Source organism: Chenopodium quinoa, unplaced genomic scaffold (genome assembly GCF_001683475.1).
Source record: "Chenopodium quinoa cultivar QQ74 unplaced genomic scaffold, ASM168347v1, whole genome shotgun sequence".
Taxonomy (NCBI): Eukaryota; Viridiplantae; Streptophyta; class Magnoliopsida; order Caryophyllales; family Amaranthaceae; genus Chenopodium; species Chenopodium quinoa.
The window spans coordinates 3,912,694-3,931,389 of record NW_018744633.1 but is presented as its reverse complement, the minus strand read 5'-3'; the positions used below and the strand labels follow the sequence as shown (position 1 = coordinate 3,931,389).

Here is an 18,696-nt window from a genome sequence, read left to right as displayed (position 1 = left end):
CCGAGTATTACCCTACCTCGTTTTGACCCGTAAAAACCCAAATTAAATTCGACTTATTGTTCACCCAACCCGAAGGTAACCGATATTAACCCTACCCAAACCCGATAAGAAATATGACCTGACGTATCCCCTAAAATATCAAAGTTATTCTACACCGGTCCGTAAACCTTAGAAATTTCTCATAAAGCGTGGATATTATTAGCCTTTTATTTTGGAATTTTATGACTTATTTCGCCCGAAAATAAAAATTGCCAAAATGTTTACCATGGATCCTAATGCATTCCAGGAGTCTAATTAGGTGTGTGGAACCATCCAATTTGTTGTTAAACGACCAATTTACCGGTTTACAACTTGCACCGATTTCATTAATTCAAACCTACCACGAACATTTATGACAATAAATAATGGTCATATATGGTTCCAAACGGCATTATATGACCCCGAGATGTATCCCCTAAAATATCAAAACTTTTCTACACTAGGCCCGTAAACCTTCGAAATTTCTCAAAAAGCGTAGATATTAGCATTCAATTTTAGAATTTTTTGACTTTTTTTCTTCCGAAAATAAAAATTGCCGAAATGTTTACCATGGACCCTAATACATTGCGGGAGTCCAATTGGGTGTGTGGTACCTTCTAATTGGGTTCCAAACAGTATTATACGATCCCGAGATGTATCCCTGACAGGGTAAAGTCGTATCCCCTAATCAAAAATAAATACCTAAATCACTAACTAAGGTAGATAGGGAAGTAGGGTCGATCTCCACAGGGAAACAAGTCTTTTTACTTCCAATTAATTATTATAATCTAAATTATTTAAGTAACCAATATTTATAATTAAGTATGAGACTAAACTACAAAGAATAAGAGTAGGGAGAAAATAATATATAAAGGGATCTAGGGTATAGGTTCACCAATAAATAATACTCCAGGGTAAAACATAGTAATCAATCATTGACATTGCATAAATAACATGATTAACAGGCTCTCGCAATTTATTAGATCTAAGTCCTCATTGAAAATAGCCTTTAATATCAAATTAACATCTGCTCGATTCATCAATTTAATATTGCTATACTTTTACAAGCCGCAATTGTAAAACATTAAAACAATCCAATAAGAAATTATCATGCAATACCAATAATCAATAACAGTGAATCATCAATGCATCAATTAACCAGATTGTAAAGGGCTCTCGCTACTTATTACAATCACACAATTAATTTATCAGTATTAAATCTCATCTCTCGAATCTTGACTTAACCATTTATAAATTAACTTGCCTATTGAAACTAGACCTAAACATTAATCCTCATCTCTCGATTCTTGAATCAATATTGTCAAACTCATGCATAAAAGATCGGCCTAATCTAGTCACAGAGCATTAAATCAATCAATAGGAAATTAATCTAGCATTGATAATCAACATCAATAATTTACCCCTTCATATTATTTATTAGATCCCCATAAACCCTAGAAATTAAACTACTCACACATATTAAAAACTAAACTAATCAAAATAATAAAATAACTCATGATCAAAGGAATAAAATAACTCATGATCAAAGGAATAAAATAAATAACTAAGATTAAGGGAAGAGAAATCGTTACCAAAATAAATCTGGAATTAAAAGAAAGAATTAAGAACAAAGGTTTAGAGAGAGTTTAAGAGAGAGAAAACTAAGTAGAGAGAGAAAGTCTAAGAGAGAGGAGATAAGGGAAGAAGAGAGATGATAAAAAACGTATTACGGGGGAGTATTTATATTCCGTACAAAAATCCTACGCTAAAACAAATTAAAACTATGTTAATCATCTACTAAGAAAACACGTGCCCGATCAGGCGAAGGGCCGCCCGATCGGGCCCGCCTTTTTCACAACGCCTATACTAATGTGTCGCGCCCGATCGAGCCTACGCTCACCCGATCGGGCCCGGTCTTCTTCTTCGAGGCTTGGATTTCGATTGGGCTAGATTTCTCGGCCCAATCCATATTTCTTCCCGGGTCTCGAATACATGGTCCAAATGCCTCGTGATCCCAATTACCGAGCCCTTAATCACCGGCTCTCACTGATCTTGGGCTCCAAAAGTGGTCGTGTCCTTCTAGCTTCCGTAGTCGATCCAATAAAGCCTGGGAAAATGCTCCAAGAGTGCAATTTCATTAACTCAAGCCTACCACGAACATTTATGACAACAAATAATGATCATATATGGTTCCAAACGACATTATATGACCCCGAGATGTATCCCCTATAATTTTGAGACTTTACTACACCGGGCTCCAATACCTGCAAAATTTCTCAAAAAGTGTGGATATTAGTCTTCAATTTTGGATTTTTTCGGCTTTTTTTTCGCCCGAAAATAAAAATTGCCGAAATGTTTACCATGATCCCTAATATTCTCCGGGAGTCTAATTGGATGGGTGGAACCATCCAATTTGCCTTTAAACGGTCAATTTACCGGTTTACAACTTGCACGGAATTAATTAACTCAAGCATACTACGAACATTTTTTACAACATATAATGATCATATATGGTTCCAAACGGCATTATATGACTCCGAGATGTATCCCATAGAATTTCAACACTTTTCGACACCGGGCTTCGAAACCACCAAAATTTCTCAAAAAGCGTGGATAATTAGCCTTCAATTTTGAAATTTTTGACTTTTTTACACGGAAATATAAATTGCCAATATGTTTACCATGATCCCAAATACCGTCTGTGAGTACAATTGGGTGGGTTGAACCATCCAATTTTCCTTTAAACGACCAATTTACTGGTTTACAACTTGCACCGATTTCATTAACTCAAGGCTTCCACGAACATTTATGACAACAAGTTATGATCATATATGGTTCCAGATGGCATTATATGACCCCGACTAGTATCCCCTACAATTTCAAGTCTTTTCGACACCGGCCCCAAAACCTCCAAAATTTCTCAAAAAGCGTGGATTAATATAGTATCAATTTTTGAATTTTTTGACTTTTTTCACTCGGAAAAAAAAATTTGCCGAAATGTTTACTATGATCCCTAATACCTTCTGGGAGTCCAATTGAGTGGGTAGAACTATCTAATTTGCCTTTAAACGACCAATTTACCGGTTTACAACTTGCACAGATTTCATTAACTCAAGCATATTACGAACATTTATGACAACATTTAATGATACTATATGGTTCCAAACGACATTATATGACCTTGATATGTATCCCCTAAAATAGCAAGACTTTTCTACTCCGAGTCCGTAAAACCTTTGAAATTTCTCAAAAAGTGTGGATATTATTAGCCTTTTATTTTGGAATTTTTTTACTTTTTTTCGCCCGGAAATAAAAATTGCTGAAATGTTTACCATGGACCCTAATACATTCTGGGAGTCTAATTGGGTGTGTGGAACCATTTAAGTGTTGTTAAACGGCCAATTTTCCAGTTTACAACTTGCACTAATTTCGTTAAATCAAGCCTACCACGAACATTTATGACAACATATAATGATCATAAATGGATCAAAAAGGAATGATATGACTCCGAGATGTATCCACTAAAATATCAAGACTTTTCTGCACCGGGTCTGTAAACCTTCGAAATTTCACAAAAAGCGTGGATATTAGCCTTTTATTTTGGAATTTTTTGACTTTTTTTCGCCTGGAAATAAAAATTGCCGAAACGTTTACCATGGACCTTAATACATTTCGGGTGTCCAATTGGGTGTGTGGAACCATCCAATTTGCTGTTAAACGACCCATTTACCGGTTTACAACTTGCACCGATTTCATTAATTCAAGCCTACCACCAACTTTTATAACACTAAATAATGATCATATATGGTTCCAAACGGGATTGTATGACCCCAAGATATATCCCATAGAATTTCAACACTTTCGACACCGGGCTCTAAAACCATCAAAATTTCTCAAAAAGCGTGGATATTAATCTTTAATTTTGGAATTTTTTACTTTTTTTCGCCCAGAAATAAATATTGCCAAAATATTTACCATGGTCCATAATATCCTCTGGGAGTCTAATTGGGTTGGTGGAACCATTCAATTGACCAATTTACCAGTTTACAACTTGCACAGATTTCATTAACTAAAGCATACTACGAACATTTATGACAACATATAATGATCATACATGGTTCCAAACGGCATTATATGTCCCTGAGATTTATCCCCTAAAATAGCGAGACTTTTCTACTCCGGGTCCGTTAAACCTTTGAAATTTCTCAAAAATAAAGCGTGGATATTATTAGCCTTTTATTTTGGATTTTTTGACTTTTTTCGCCCGGAAATAAAAATTGCCGAAATGTTTACCATGGACCCTAATACATTCCGGGAGTCCAATTGGGTGTGTGGAGCCATCCAATTTGCTGTTAAACGACCAATTTACCGGTTTACAACTTGCACCAATTTCATTAATTCAAGCCTACCACGAACATTTATGACAACAAATAATGGTCATACATGGTTCCAAACGGCATTATATGACTCCCAGATGTATCCCCTAAAATATCAAGACTTTTCTACACTAGGCCTGCAAAACTTTGAAATTTCTCAAAAAGCGTGGATATTAGCCTTCAATTTTGAAAATTTTTGACTTTTTTTCTCCCGGAAATAAAAATTGCCGAAATGTTTACCATGGACCCTAATACATTTTAGGAGTCCAATTGGGTGTGTGGAACCATCCAATTTGGTGTTAAACGACCAATTTACCGGTTTACAACTTGCACCGATTTCATTGATTCAAGCCTACCACGAAGATTTATGACAACAAATAATGATATATATGGTTTCAGACGGTATTATATGACCCCGAGATGTATCACACAGAATTTCAAGACTTTTCGACACCGGTCCCCGAAACCACCAAATTTTCTCAAAAAGCGTGGATATTAGCCTTAAATTTTGAAATCTTTGACTTTTTTTTCGCCATGAAATAAAAATTGCCGAAATGTTTGCCATGGTCCCTAATATCCTGCGGGAGTCCAATTGGCTGGGTGGAACCATCCAATTTGACTTTAAACGTCCAATTTACCGGTTTACAACTTGCACCAATTTCATTAACTCAAGCCTACCACGAACATTTATGACAACATATAATGATCATATATGGTTCCAAACGACATTATATGTCCCCGAGATGTATCCCCTAAAATATCAAGACTTTTCTACACTGGGCCTTGAAACCTCCAATATTTTTCAAAAAACATGGATATTAGCCTTCAATTTTGGAATTATTTGACTTTTTTCGCCCGGAAATAAAAATTGCCGAAATATTTACCATAGAACCTAATACATTCCGGGAGTCCAATTGGTTCTGTGGAACCATCCAATTTGCTGTTAAACGACCAATTCATCGATTTACAACTTGCACCGATTTCATTAATTCATACCTATCACGAATATTTATGACAACAAATAATGATCATATATGGGTCCAAACGACATTATATGACCCTGAGATGTATCCCATAGAATTTCAAGACATTTCGACACCGGGCCCCGAAACCACAAATTTATCAAAAAGCGTAGACATTAGCATTTAATTTTGGAATTTTTTTGACTTTTTTTGCCCGGAAATTAAAATTGTCGAAATGTTAACCATGGTACTGGAGTACAATTGAGTGTGTGGAACCATCCAATTTGCTGTTAAACGACCAATTTACCGGTTTACAACTTGCACCCAATTACCAGCTTACAACGACCAATTTAATTAACTTGCACCGAACCCGACTTGAATTGAAATTGACATCAACCCGTTTTAACACGTCAAAACCCGAATTTAACTCGACTTGTTACTAACCTGACCTAAATTCAGCCCGACCGACCCGTTCCTAACCCGACCTGAATTTAACCAAACATGTTACAAACCCGACCCGAAATCAACTCGACTTGTTAGCTACCTTACCCAAATTCAATCCGACTTGTTATTGACCCACTCGAATTTTACAAGACCTATTGGTTACCCGACCCAAAAATTCAACCCGATTGTTACTAACCCGACTCGAAATTAACAGGACTTATTATTGACTCGACTTAAATTCAACCCAAATTGTTCCTGGCCCGATTTCAAATCACCTTAAATGCAATTTAGACCACCTTATTATTGTTGATCAAAACATTTTTTCTAGAGAGGCCAAGTCGGTCCAGACCAACAAAAGAAAGGAGCATCATCCTCAAATTTAAGAGTTAAATATAGTATGTATTTGTTGTATAGTCAAAGGAGATAGTTATCTTCCTAAATTATAGACTATAGTTCTCTAGTATATTTTCATATATATTATAGTCAAAGAAAATAATTAGCTTGATAAAAATGATAATTATCTATTTATAGTTAGTTGAATTCGAATATGACTTGATTTGGAAATGACCCGACCTGATTGTAATTTGCAAATTATTGACTTGAACATAACCCGACTTAGTTTGAATCCGAGACTGACCCGACTTGGAAATGACCCAACCTGATTATAACCCGTAAATTATTGACTTGAACCGAACCCGACTTGAACCCGAGAATGACCCAACTTGTAAATGACCCGACCTGATTATATCTCGCAAATTATTGACTTGAACCGAACTCGACTCAAACCTGAGAATGACCCGACCTGATTCTAACCCACAAATAATTGACTTATTGACTTGAACCGAACCCAACTCGAACCTGAGAATTACCCTAACCCTTTTAACCCGTGAAAACCCGAATTAAACCTGATCTATTGTTCACCCGACCCGAATGTAACCCGACCTGTTATTAACCTGACCTAAACTCGACCCAAACCCGATAAGAAGTATGACCTGACGTGACCTGATTAAAGTACGACCCAACCCAAACCTGACCCACATAGGTTATGGAATTGATCCGAATTGACCTGACCCACTTTTACCCGACCTGTTTACCCAAATTGACAGCTCTAATTTGTATGATGTAATTCCACCCAAGTGATCCAACAATTGTAAGATAAGCTTCAATTGCTAAAAAAAAAAGTGAGAAAGAAAGAAAGAATGAAAAGACTAAAGAGCATGGTGGAGAAATTGCCTCATGAAAAAGCTTTAATGTCTTATCCTAGCTAAGTTCTGAAAGTTACAAAACAAGATCTCCCAATTTGGAAATACAGCTCCATAATCAACAATAACAACTTTTATGTGTTCCTTAAAAAGGCATAACAAATAATGGCCTAGTTTTATTTTTAACAAATTAATTAAAACTTGGAAAATATTACTCAATTTATATGGTTTATTGATGTGTCTATTTTATATAGTATTTTACCCCCGTCCCTTGGTCATAATTAGTAGTGTTTTTGGCTCTTTAGAGCCACTTTTATTACTAATTGGTGTTTTCTAGTGTTTTCGTAGATTTGGTTGACTTTTGCAGGGATTTATACTTTTTGAGTAATTTTCCGAGATATTTTGGAGCAATCACGAACATTGGAGAAGCACGACCAGATTTTATAGCCCAAGGCCGGTTAGAGCCATCAAACTGGTAATTAAGGGCTTGGTATGTGTGATACCGGGGCATTTGGACCGAGTATTCAAGACCCAAAGAGGAAACCCAGATTGCCCCGAAGAATTGGAGCCCTATCGTAGTCCAAATAGTGGCCCAAGAGAGCCGCCCGGCCAAAAAGGCTGGCGCCCGGAGGCGCGCCCGGCCGGGCGGGAGAAGCTTAGGCTAGCGCCCGGTGACGCGCCCGGCCGGGCGCGAGATTAGTAGTAATGAGCAAAAAAGGCGCGCCCGATCGGGCGGTGCCTTGCCCGATCGGGCGCGTGTTATTGTTAGGAGATGCTTAACGTCGTTTTAATTTGTTTTAGTTTAGGATTTTTGTACGGAGTATAAATACTCCTCCGTAATACGATTTTAGGATATCTTCTCTCCTTTTTACTCTTTCTTTACTCTCTTAATTATTCTCTTAGAATCTTTTCTCTCAACTTTTGTTCTTAATTCTTCCATTAATTCCAGATTACTTTTTGGTAACAATTTCTTCCCCTTTAACTTCAGTTATTTTATTTGCTTCCTTGATTATGCTTTTATTTATTTATTTGATTAGTTTAGTCATGATGATTTGTGAGTAGTTTAATTTCTAGGGTTTATGGGGATCTAATAAATAATATGAAGGGGTAATTTATTGTTGTTAATTATCAATGCTAGATTAATTTCCTATTGATTGATTTTAATGCTCTGTGACTAGATTAGGCCTATCTTTTATGCATGAGTTTGACAATATTGATTCAAGATTCGAAAGTTTAATGTTTAGGTCTAGTTTCAATAGGCAGATTAATTTATAAATGGTTAAATCGAGATTCGAGAGATGAGATTTAATACCGGTAGATTAATTATGTGATTGCAATACGTAGCGAAAGCCCTTTACAATCTGGTTAATTGATGCATTGATGATTGACTATTATTGATTTTTGATATTGCATGATAATTTCTTATTGAATTGTTTTAATGTTTTACAATTGCGGCTTGTAAAAGTATAACAATATTGAATTGATGAATCGAGCAGATGTTAATTTGATATTAAAGGCTATTTTCAATAAGAACTTAGATCTAGTAAATTGCGAGAACCTGTTAGATCTATGTTGATTAATAAATTGCGAGAGCCTGTTAATCATATTATTTATGCAATGTCAATGATTGATTACTATGTTTTACCCTGGAGTATTATTTATTGGTGAACCTATGCCCTAGATCCTTCTATATATTGTTTTCTCCCTATTCCTATTCTTTGTAGTTTAGTTTCATACTCAAATATAAATATTGGTTACTCAGATAATTTAGATTATAATAATTAATTAGGAGTAAAAAGACTTGTTTCCCTGTAGAGATCGACCCTACTTCCCTATCTACTTTAGTTAGAGGATTTAGGTATTTACTTTTGATTAGGGGATACGATTTTACCCTGTCATTTATATCATGTCTTTTTGCATATATAAAGTCCCAATCTCAGGTACTACTTACTCTACACTTGTCAATTTTGGAACCATTCAATGTAGAATTGGTTCTTCTTGCCTGCAAGTTTGAAAAAGTGAAGAGAGAAATGAAGGTGGAATAGAAAAAGGAAGGTTTGAATATTTTAGAAATAAAATTTGACAAATTTTAAGAAAATACCTTTTTATTAATTTTTGTTAGGTATTGGAACAAGCATAACTAATAGCCTTTTTGTCATATAAGGTAACAATATACACTGTTTCAAAAAAAAAAAGAAAAAAGAAAAAAGGTAACAATATACACAATAGCCTTTTGTGATTACAACTACTACAAGTTTAATTCAGGTTGTACGAATAAACCATTAATTAGCTTGGGAACGAAGATCCTAGTACACTCTATTGGCGCGAACATGTGTGATATGTCATATGTGTGATGCCACATAACATAAGTATAGACATTCATGTTCTATTCAGCTTAATTTCAATTTTATTCAGTTTCTAATCTTTTTTCTCTTATAAATAGTTCAGTTCACTCCAGCTCGGTTCAGTAAATCAGAACAGACCCTAATTTCTTAGTACTTTAAACCTATGATGATCAAATTGTATTTACTTTATTTGTCCTTTATGACACGCATTCTTTAGTCTCTCTATCTCAACAATAATACAAAATTGTGCTCAAGATTGGGAGTTCCTCTACCATCCTTGTCTTCTTTATCTGTAATTTGTAGACATTTAAAAAATAAAAAATAAAAAAGTTTCATAATATATACAACTTGAATTTTGATGCTAGAGAGAATATATTCAGATAAGAATATTGGTAAGGGAATTATGCTTCTTTTCTTACTCTGTCTTAATCAATTTATTTTTCTACACACTTATGGACAAGTTTATATTTTTGGCTTTAGATGACAAAAATTGACATTGTATTTATTGAAGTTACATAAAGGTTTTACATTACACATAACTACCACCTGTAATGATACTTGCTTAGGAATTAGGATTAGGATTGGACTATAAGTGAATACAACTATTCCTTACTTCCAAATTTAGATATTTAATGAGAGGAAGTCACCTGCATGCTTATGTTTTAGTGTTTTTACCTATTGATCTATATATGTGAATAGAATAGAATCAAACTAATATTAGTGTTACATAAATTAGCTTTAATTAATAAAATAATTTAATTCGATAATTATTTTTTAGAAAAACAACAGCCAATGATTTTATTAGTTACAAAAAAAATTAAAATCAATAATTTCATAGAACATCAATCGTCATTGATTAGTTACAAAAAAGTTTTAACAAGCTTCACTAATTCACTTTGTACATATATAAGTTAAAATTATTAGTCTAATCAGTAAAAGTAGTTTTAGTTATTTAAATTAATAAGTGAAAGATGAAGTGAATAAGGGTAGGTTCTAAAGCTAATAGATAACGACAGGTTTAGTTCACCTTATTTTCACTTATTTCAAGGCTAATAAGTTCAGTTAAATTCAATGTATTTTAGTCCAGTTTTGAAAAATTTAGTTTTGACATAGGTTTTTCATGTTCAAATTAAGTTCAGATTATTAAGTTAGATGAGACAGAATAGGTAAGATAAGAATCATATGGAGTAAGATAAGTTATAATCAGGTGAATATATAGTATACAGTCTATACAATCAAATTTTACGAAGTACGGAGTATTACTTAAAAAAATATAATGTAAAAAATACAATATTTTTTTTTAATAGATGTAAAAAATACAATAAATAAAATAAACATTATAAGTTCATATAACTCAAAATATAATTTCGGTACATAACAACTATGCGTTTAACTGTTTAAGATCGAATTGTACTTGTATATGTGCTTTGACTAAATATGGTAAATTAGTACCAACTTGTCAAGAAATATGCTGGTTGCATAAGCAAATAAGCAATGTATCCAAAGACTTAAAGTTGGGATATTAATATGCTATTTTAATGGTGAGAAACTTAGATGACAGAAAAAAAGAGCATCAAATAAAAACTGTGAAAATGGAAACACAAGGAAATGGTATATATATTTATTAGTGTTAGAAAGAAGATTAGATTTCTCAGCTTTCTTCGACATGTCTTATCTCCACTCGAAAATTCGTGTTTTCTTATCACAACTCATAATATTATCTACCTCATAATTTCCGAAGAAACATTCCCTTAATTTCTATGGTTATAAAGGAGGAAGAGCATCTAGCTAGGGTCTTGCATGCCAGCTAAATTGCTCGTGAGATAGGATATCGAGCTTGTGTACGCTATGGGCAAAGCCAGCTATACTTGGCCGCATTTTGCAAAGCATGGCTTGACATAACACGAATCAATTATGCAATCAAATCATAAAAGCAAATATTTACTACTACGTGTAACTTATAGTCTCTTAATTTTATAACGTAATCAATCAATCTCGACCTCTCTACACTTCCCCTCATATATGAGGTATATATTCTTTTATCAACGTGGAATATTCATATAGTCACACGCAATTAACCTAGGTGCATATAATTGCATAATCATTACTTTATCATGATCAAAAGAGTCACAACACACATTATTACGGGACAAAATTTAAAGTTGGCTCTATCTACTTGTGTAAGTTGCGTAAAACTTGAAGTGATTAAGCATCTATAATTAAGAGTACAAATTCTTGCATGCATAATGATGCTCCACGTTGTCAGGTATAGTATCACATATTCACGTACACTGATACACTAGCATTGTCAAAAATTTTATGCCATCATCAAAATCCAAAACGTAAATTTGTTAAAACAAAATTCTTCAAACTCATGTCTTAAAACAATAATGTTCACTAAAATTATTTATGGACCTCATTCCAATAATATTCCATTCCCTTATTTTTTATCATCCAATCAGGAATAATTTACGTATGCCATTTACAAAATTTACACTCCGTATATATTTTTTTAAAGATATAATCCTAGTTTTTTTTTTTTTTTTGAGGGATAATATAATCCTAGTTCATAGACCTGTATTACTCTCTTTGTTTCAAAGTGATGAATGTCAATAATTTAGACCCAAAAAAAAAGTGGAAGTTGGCAAAATTGGAAATATTTAACAATTGACTTAGTAAAATTGACATATTGTGAAATATTGAAAACTAGGAAAGACAATCGAAATTAAAGATTTACTTGCTTAGATATATATATATATATATATATATATATATATATATATATATATATATATATATATATATATATATATATATATATATATATATATATATATATGTATTCTCTCCATATGTACATTGTTTTTTTCTTTAAGAAGTTTGAGTACAAATTTTTTCATTAATTAATTAATTGCACTCCACATCAAGTTCAATCATTTGCTTGAATTAAATATAATGAATAATACATGTCAAAAATATTTAAATACTAAATGGCCTTTAAAAATAGGAAAGATATTCAATAAAGACATATACAATAAATAAATAAAAAATATATATATATAAAAAAAAACTTCCTAATTTGAGCTTCATTTCAATTCAATTTTTATTTTGTTATTGTAAATTTTCATTGTACTTGATCGTAATAAAAAATTTCTTTTGTTAATATGGAAAATTACTATGCCATAGTTAAGCCTTTTTTTTTTTACTAAAAAAAATAAAATAAATAATTCTCTTTATACTTCCGTAAAAAAATGTACTTTCTAAAACATGTACCTTATATTCTTATAAAGTTTTAACTTAATAGACGAACACTTATTTCCCAAAAAAAAATTATACAAAAACTTTACTCTAAAGTAGAGATGCTAATTATGGAATATGCATATAAATAGCTAGCAAGATGACCATTGATTTTGTCATAAACAGTGCTCTCTACTCAAATAAATTAAATACTTTCATATTATATAAAGCCTTATTAACAAGGGTTCGTTCATATATTATCATTTAGAGAAATAATTATGATTAGCTTAGATGATATATATAAGGTCATAGTAGCCACGGTTCCACTCTATGTAGCCCTAATCTTAGGTTATGGTTCGGTCAAATGGTGGCACCTATTTAAACCCGATCAAGTCGATGCCATAAACCGGCTCGTTTGTTACTTCACCCTTCCTCTATTCAACTTAGACTTCACCGCACATAGTAATCCCTTTAAATGGAACTACAAGTTCCTAGCCGCGGATGGTATATCTAAAGTCATTATTGTCGCGGTGTTAGCCCTTTGGGCTAGGTGTAGTAGTAAAGGAAGTTATTGTTGGTCGATTACTAATTTTTCTTTGTGTACACTAACTAGCTCACTTGTGGTTGGGGTGCCCTTACTAGGAGCCATGTACGGTCAACTAGGTATTGACTTAGTTGTTCAATTTTCGGTTATTCAAGCTATTGTTTGGCTAACGGTGCTTTTACTTGTTCTTGAGTTTCGTCAATCTAGGTCAGATTTTCCTAGTACTATGAATTGTAGTACTAGTGTAGTGAGGAATCCTCCTCAAGTCCATTCTCTTGAGAGTTCTCGGAACGATTTGGAAGGAAAAGTTATTAATATCGACGGTTTAGGGGATGATAATAGACCATCGTTATGGTGTTTGATGAAGGTAGTTGGGAAGAAATTGCTTGCTAATCCCAACTCTTATTCTTGCATTGTAGGCATTGTTTGGGCGCTTTTCGCTTGCAGGTAATTATTATAAATTTATAATTATGTGTTATGATTTTATAATTTGATTTAATTTGTTATAATTTAGGTATTAACATGTTAATGTTATTGATGTATATATGTAGGTTCAATTTTCAAATACCAAGTATTGTTGATGGATCTATACTCATTATGTCAAAAGCTGGGACTGGCACTTCTATGTTTAGTATGGGTAAGCCTAATTACATATATAAAAAACGCGTGTTACCCTCTCAAACAAATAGTTATATATACGTGCAGTACACAAAATTATCAAAATATAGGTACACCCAGATGTATAATAAACTTAATGTTTAGTTATATTGGGGATATGTAGGCATGTTCATGGCTTTGCAAGAGAAGCTAATCGCGTGTGGACCAAAGTTGACCATGTTTGGGATGATACTGAAGTTTGTAGCTGGCCCAGCTGCCATGGCTATTGCCGCCCTTGTTGTTGGTTTGCATGGTGATGTTCTTCGTATAGCTATTATCCAGGTATATATATACAATAGTGTACACCCTTGTTATTCTCTTCAATTTTTAAATCATATTGTTATATTACTAGCTAGATTAATTGTTGTTCTTTCAAAAAAAAAAAAGCTAGATTAATTGTTGTAACTTGTACTACCTCTGTCCGGATTATGACCAATTTTGGAGGAAGGGATTATATGTGTACTCCGTAGTTTGTACCACCTACCATTATATCATGTTTAGATTTACGATATACTTGTTAAAACTTACGTAGTGTTGCAACTATTTTAATTTTCTTTTTTCAGGCGGCATTACCACAATCTATTACCTCATTCATATATGCCAAAGAATATGGACTACATGCGGATGTGCTTAGTACTGCGTAAGTTTGTTTGATCAACAAATGCCTTAAGAAATTCGTCAAAATTAATAATAATTATAGCTGAAAAAGAAGTATGTAAGAATTGAGAACGGAGGGAGTAATAATAATAACTAAGAGATTTCAATAATTATGTACTCCGTGGTTAATTATTTAACATTTTGGTGTCGTTTATGACCTTTTAATAATTTTGTGTCTTGTCTGTTTTGGCATATTGCAGGGTGATCTTCGGAATGATGGCATCACTTCCAATTTTGATAGCGTATTATGCGATTCTTCAGACATTACATTCTTTATAAAGTACTCTCAATTTGTACCATAAAGGTTATATTATACTCCATGATTATGGGGAGATGTTTGTTCTCTATCTATATATAATCACACTATAATTAATGTAAAATTTTAAACTTGTAATGAGATTGAGCATGCACTTTACACAAAGTACGTCTTTTAAATCGATTAACTATAGAGCTTATCATCACGCATTAGGCTAGCTACTTAAAATTTAGTTCTGTATTTCCACCGCATGTATATAAATAAGTACGTACTCCCTTGATCCCTTCGTCTTATTGTGTATTCTATCCTTTTGTATTGTTGTACAAAAAAATTGTAATGACGAATGAATATTAATTTCAATATCATTCCATCATTGAAGCTTAGCTAGCATAATCATTATTTAGTTGTTAATAGCTGATGTGGATGTGAAGTGATTATTCGTATTGATCAATTTTAAAAACCAATTCGTTCTATCAGAACTCAGAAGTGATCCGACATATTGGTTATGTTTATTTTAAGTCTAGATCCATATCGCTAGTATCATTACAACAAGATATTAGAGAGCGTTATTTAGATGTAACCATTGTAAAAGGTTGTACATAAAGCTACCAATAATTTAAAATATTAACAATATAAGAAAAAAAATAAAATTTAATATGTATGTATGATATGTTTTTTTTTTTTTTTTTGACAACAATATGTATGATATGTGCATACAATTCTTTTTCTCCTTAGGACATCAATATATAGTCATGATATGTTGATATATTGTGTGATTACTTAATATGGTCCGATGTACTCCCTCCGTCCCTAAATTACATTTCTGTTTCTCTCTGTTATGTGAGAAATAAATGCTAGAAGTATGAATGTAATTTAGGGACGGAGGGAGTAGTTATTTAGGTAAGATTCTACTAATTGTTCGAGAAAATAAGAATTTTTCAAATGTAGAAAAAAATCATTACAAATGAAGAAAGATTTCAATACTGAAATCTAATGTAGTTTTAAATATTGTACTTATTGCTACGTACTGCCACTAGTTCATGACTTAATTAGTAAATATGGAAGTACGTACGGTCGGTACGGATTATTGTTAGTGTACTTGATGATGCCTAATTAAAATAATTAATTTGAGGCTGTGAATTTCAATCGAAATTATAGAAGTTGGAATTTAAATGGGGAATTAATTTTAACATTTTTATAGCATGATTACCAATTTGTAAACAAAGAAAATATAAAAGATTTAAAAATTCAAGAAAACAACATATTTGAATCAAATATAATTAACAAATTCATATTTTCCATCAAAAACTAAAATCAAACCCATATTAGGAAGAGTTAAAAATGGACAAAAATCAAGAGAAAATAAGATATTACCCAATCCAAATTGATCTAAAATATTTTACATCCCTTAATTGAGATTTACTAGGAATAAAATATTTTTGATACACCACTCTTTCTTCTACTCTATTTCAATTCCATAAATAAATTATCATACCCCTTAGTATAAATTAATAACCATTGAACTCCTAATTAAACCATTTTATTGACTCTTCATTTTCATCACTTTACACCCACAAAAACCCTTAGAATTAAGCTCATCACCATGACTCCTAGTAGTAACAACCTCATTCTCCTTCTAATACTCCCCTTTTTCTTCCTTCACCCTTCTTTAGCATATCGAATGAGACCGGCATTCGATAATTCCCTATCACCATCATTGTTGTCGTCGTTGTTGTCATCATCCTCATCGATACAAAGATTTATAAATGTAAGAAATTTTGGTGCAAGAAATGATGGAAAGACGGATGCAACAAAAGCATTCCTTGATGCATGGGATGCTGCTTGTTCTTCGACGAATCCATCCATTCTATACGTACCAAAAGGAGAATATTTGTTGAAACCATTGCAATTTGAAGGAAATTGTAAGAGCTCAAAAATTGTGTTCCAAATTGATGGAACCCTAGTTGCTCCTAATGATTATAGAGAGATAGCTTCAAGTCATCATTGGATTATGTTTCATGGAATAAATGGCCTTCATATTAAGGGTGGTGTCCTAGATGCTAAGGGTAAGTACTTGTGGAATTGTAAGGCATCTAATCAACAATGTCCCGATGGGGCTAAGGTAACCTCGTTATTTTTGCTTAACTTGAATTATACTTTTTTAGCCACCTGGCTATAATGTATTCGTTTGAATTGAACCCGGGTAGAATATATGTATAATGTACACTGTTTTTATTTAATAACTTATTTTAGTATCATTTCATATCATATGAATTTTTTGTACATATAGTAGTGTTCTATGTCATTCCTGTTGAAATAGATTGTTTTGATATAATTGGTAAAGATCGAATCTACTCAATGGTTAATGATCGAGAATTCGAGATCAATGATTGTCTCATACAAAACTTTACCTTATTGTTGATATCTTATGTGTCGTGTACGTTAATATCGATCTTTGATTTTGTATTTTCTAATATATACCTCTTCTCGTTTTTTGTTTCCTCTTTGTTCGTTGGAGTAGACGTTGGGGTTTGATAACTCGAAGAACATATTCATTGATGGTTTGACATCAATTGACAGCCAAATGTTCCATGTTACTATTAATGCATGCCAAAATATAAAGATAACAAGGATGACAATTACAGCACATGCTGATAGTCCTAATACTGATGGCATTCACATAGCCTTTTCAAGCGGAGTTACAATATTGGATTCAAATATTAAGACGGGTGATGATTGCATTTCAATTGGTCCAAATAATCAAAACTTATGGATCGAAAACATACATTGTGGTCCAGGCCACGGTATTAGGTATGATCTCTACATACGTACTATTAAAACGTTATGGTTAATTCTTATTTGATCTTTGTGTCTCTAGAATACTCAAGCTCATTCGAATACTTTACTGTGTTACCTTAATTTTTTTTAATATTTATGGTGAAATTAGATTGTAACAAAATTAAAATCTGTTACTATTATTGGTATTAATTTCATAATTATGCTGTTTGGACCAACAGTATAGGGAGCCTTGGACGTGAAAAGTCAGAAGAAGGTGTAATGGTCCAAAATGTGATGGTGAAGTCAGTAACATTCACAGGAACATCTAATGGGCTGAGAATTAAGACTTTTTCAACTTCAGTCAATGGAAGAGTTAAGGACATATTTTTCTTGGGGGCCCGAATGAATAATGTCCAAAACCCAATTATCATCGATCAAAATTATTGCCCTCATAATAGTTGCCCTACTGGCCAGGTATCCTTTGATTTCTTTCAGTTAAGTTCAGTTTAGTTCAATCTATCCCTTAAGAGCATATTATTAATCATTTTCTTTTATGTAATTTATATAATAGGGATCAGGCATACAAATTAATAATGTCGTATACAAGGGGATTCGTGGTACATCAGCTTCTAAAACGGCCTTGATCTTTGAATGTAGCTCCAAGAAGCCTTGTGTAGGATTAACGTTGCAAGATATTAAACTCTCGTATCGTAACGAGATTCCTGAATGTGAAGGTGAAAATGCCTATGGAAAAGTTATAGGGTTTATGCAACCTTCTAATTGTCTAAGACACTGACAATTACAATTGTTTCTAGGGTTGTATGGTTAGAGTATAGAGGCTAAGTTAAAACCCTACTTTTTTTTGCTAGCTAGGGATTTCATACAATTTAAAGTTTTTCTATCAATCAAAAAGAAAAAACTTTAAGTTAATAAAAAGAAAATAAAAGATACATTGTTACTATGTGACTAATAAAACTTAAATTCTCTCGACATCTTTAATTGCATAATAATAATAATATGTACTTGTACTTTTTTTTATTTACAGTTTATGTGCATGAATTGATATTCTGGATTCGCCTCTGAAAAGTATTATTTTGCTTCATATATTAAATTATGGATTATAATTTTATATTATTTTATATATTTTGATAAAAAATTATAACCAAAGTTCAAGCTCGAAAAACTGATGCTTATACTTGTGACCCGACTTTAATATTATC

General features: G+C 32.7%; 2 protein-coding genes across 2 annotated transcripts; both read left to right on the top strand.

The window, feature by feature from the left end:
• Positions 1–12,769: 12,769 nt before the first annotated feature.
• LOC110701104 (auxin efflux carrier component 5-like) lies at positions 12,770–15,057 on the top strand. Its single transcript, XM_021878698.1, has 5 exons — positions 12,770–13,575; positions 13,680–13,765; positions 13,910–14,067; positions 14,349–14,425; positions 14,643–15,057. The coding sequence occupies exons 1-5, from the start codon at positions 12,863–12,865 to the stop codon at positions 14,719–14,721; spliced, it is 1,113 nt and encodes a 370-aa protein (XP_021734390.1). The 5' UTR covers positions 12,770–12,862; the 3' UTR covers positions 14,722–15,057.
• Positions 15,058–16,301: 1,244 nt separating this feature from the next.
• LOC110701586 (polygalacturonase-like) lies at positions 16,302–18,272 on the top strand. Its single transcript, XM_021879219.1, has 4 exons — positions 16,302–16,820; positions 17,220–17,509; positions 17,716–17,950; positions 18,048–18,272. Exons 1-4 carry the CDS (start codon positions 16,302–16,304, stop codon positions 18,270–18,272), a joined length of 1,269 nt encoding a protein of 422 aa, XP_021734911.1.
• Positions 18,273–18,696: the final 424 nt, after the last annotated feature.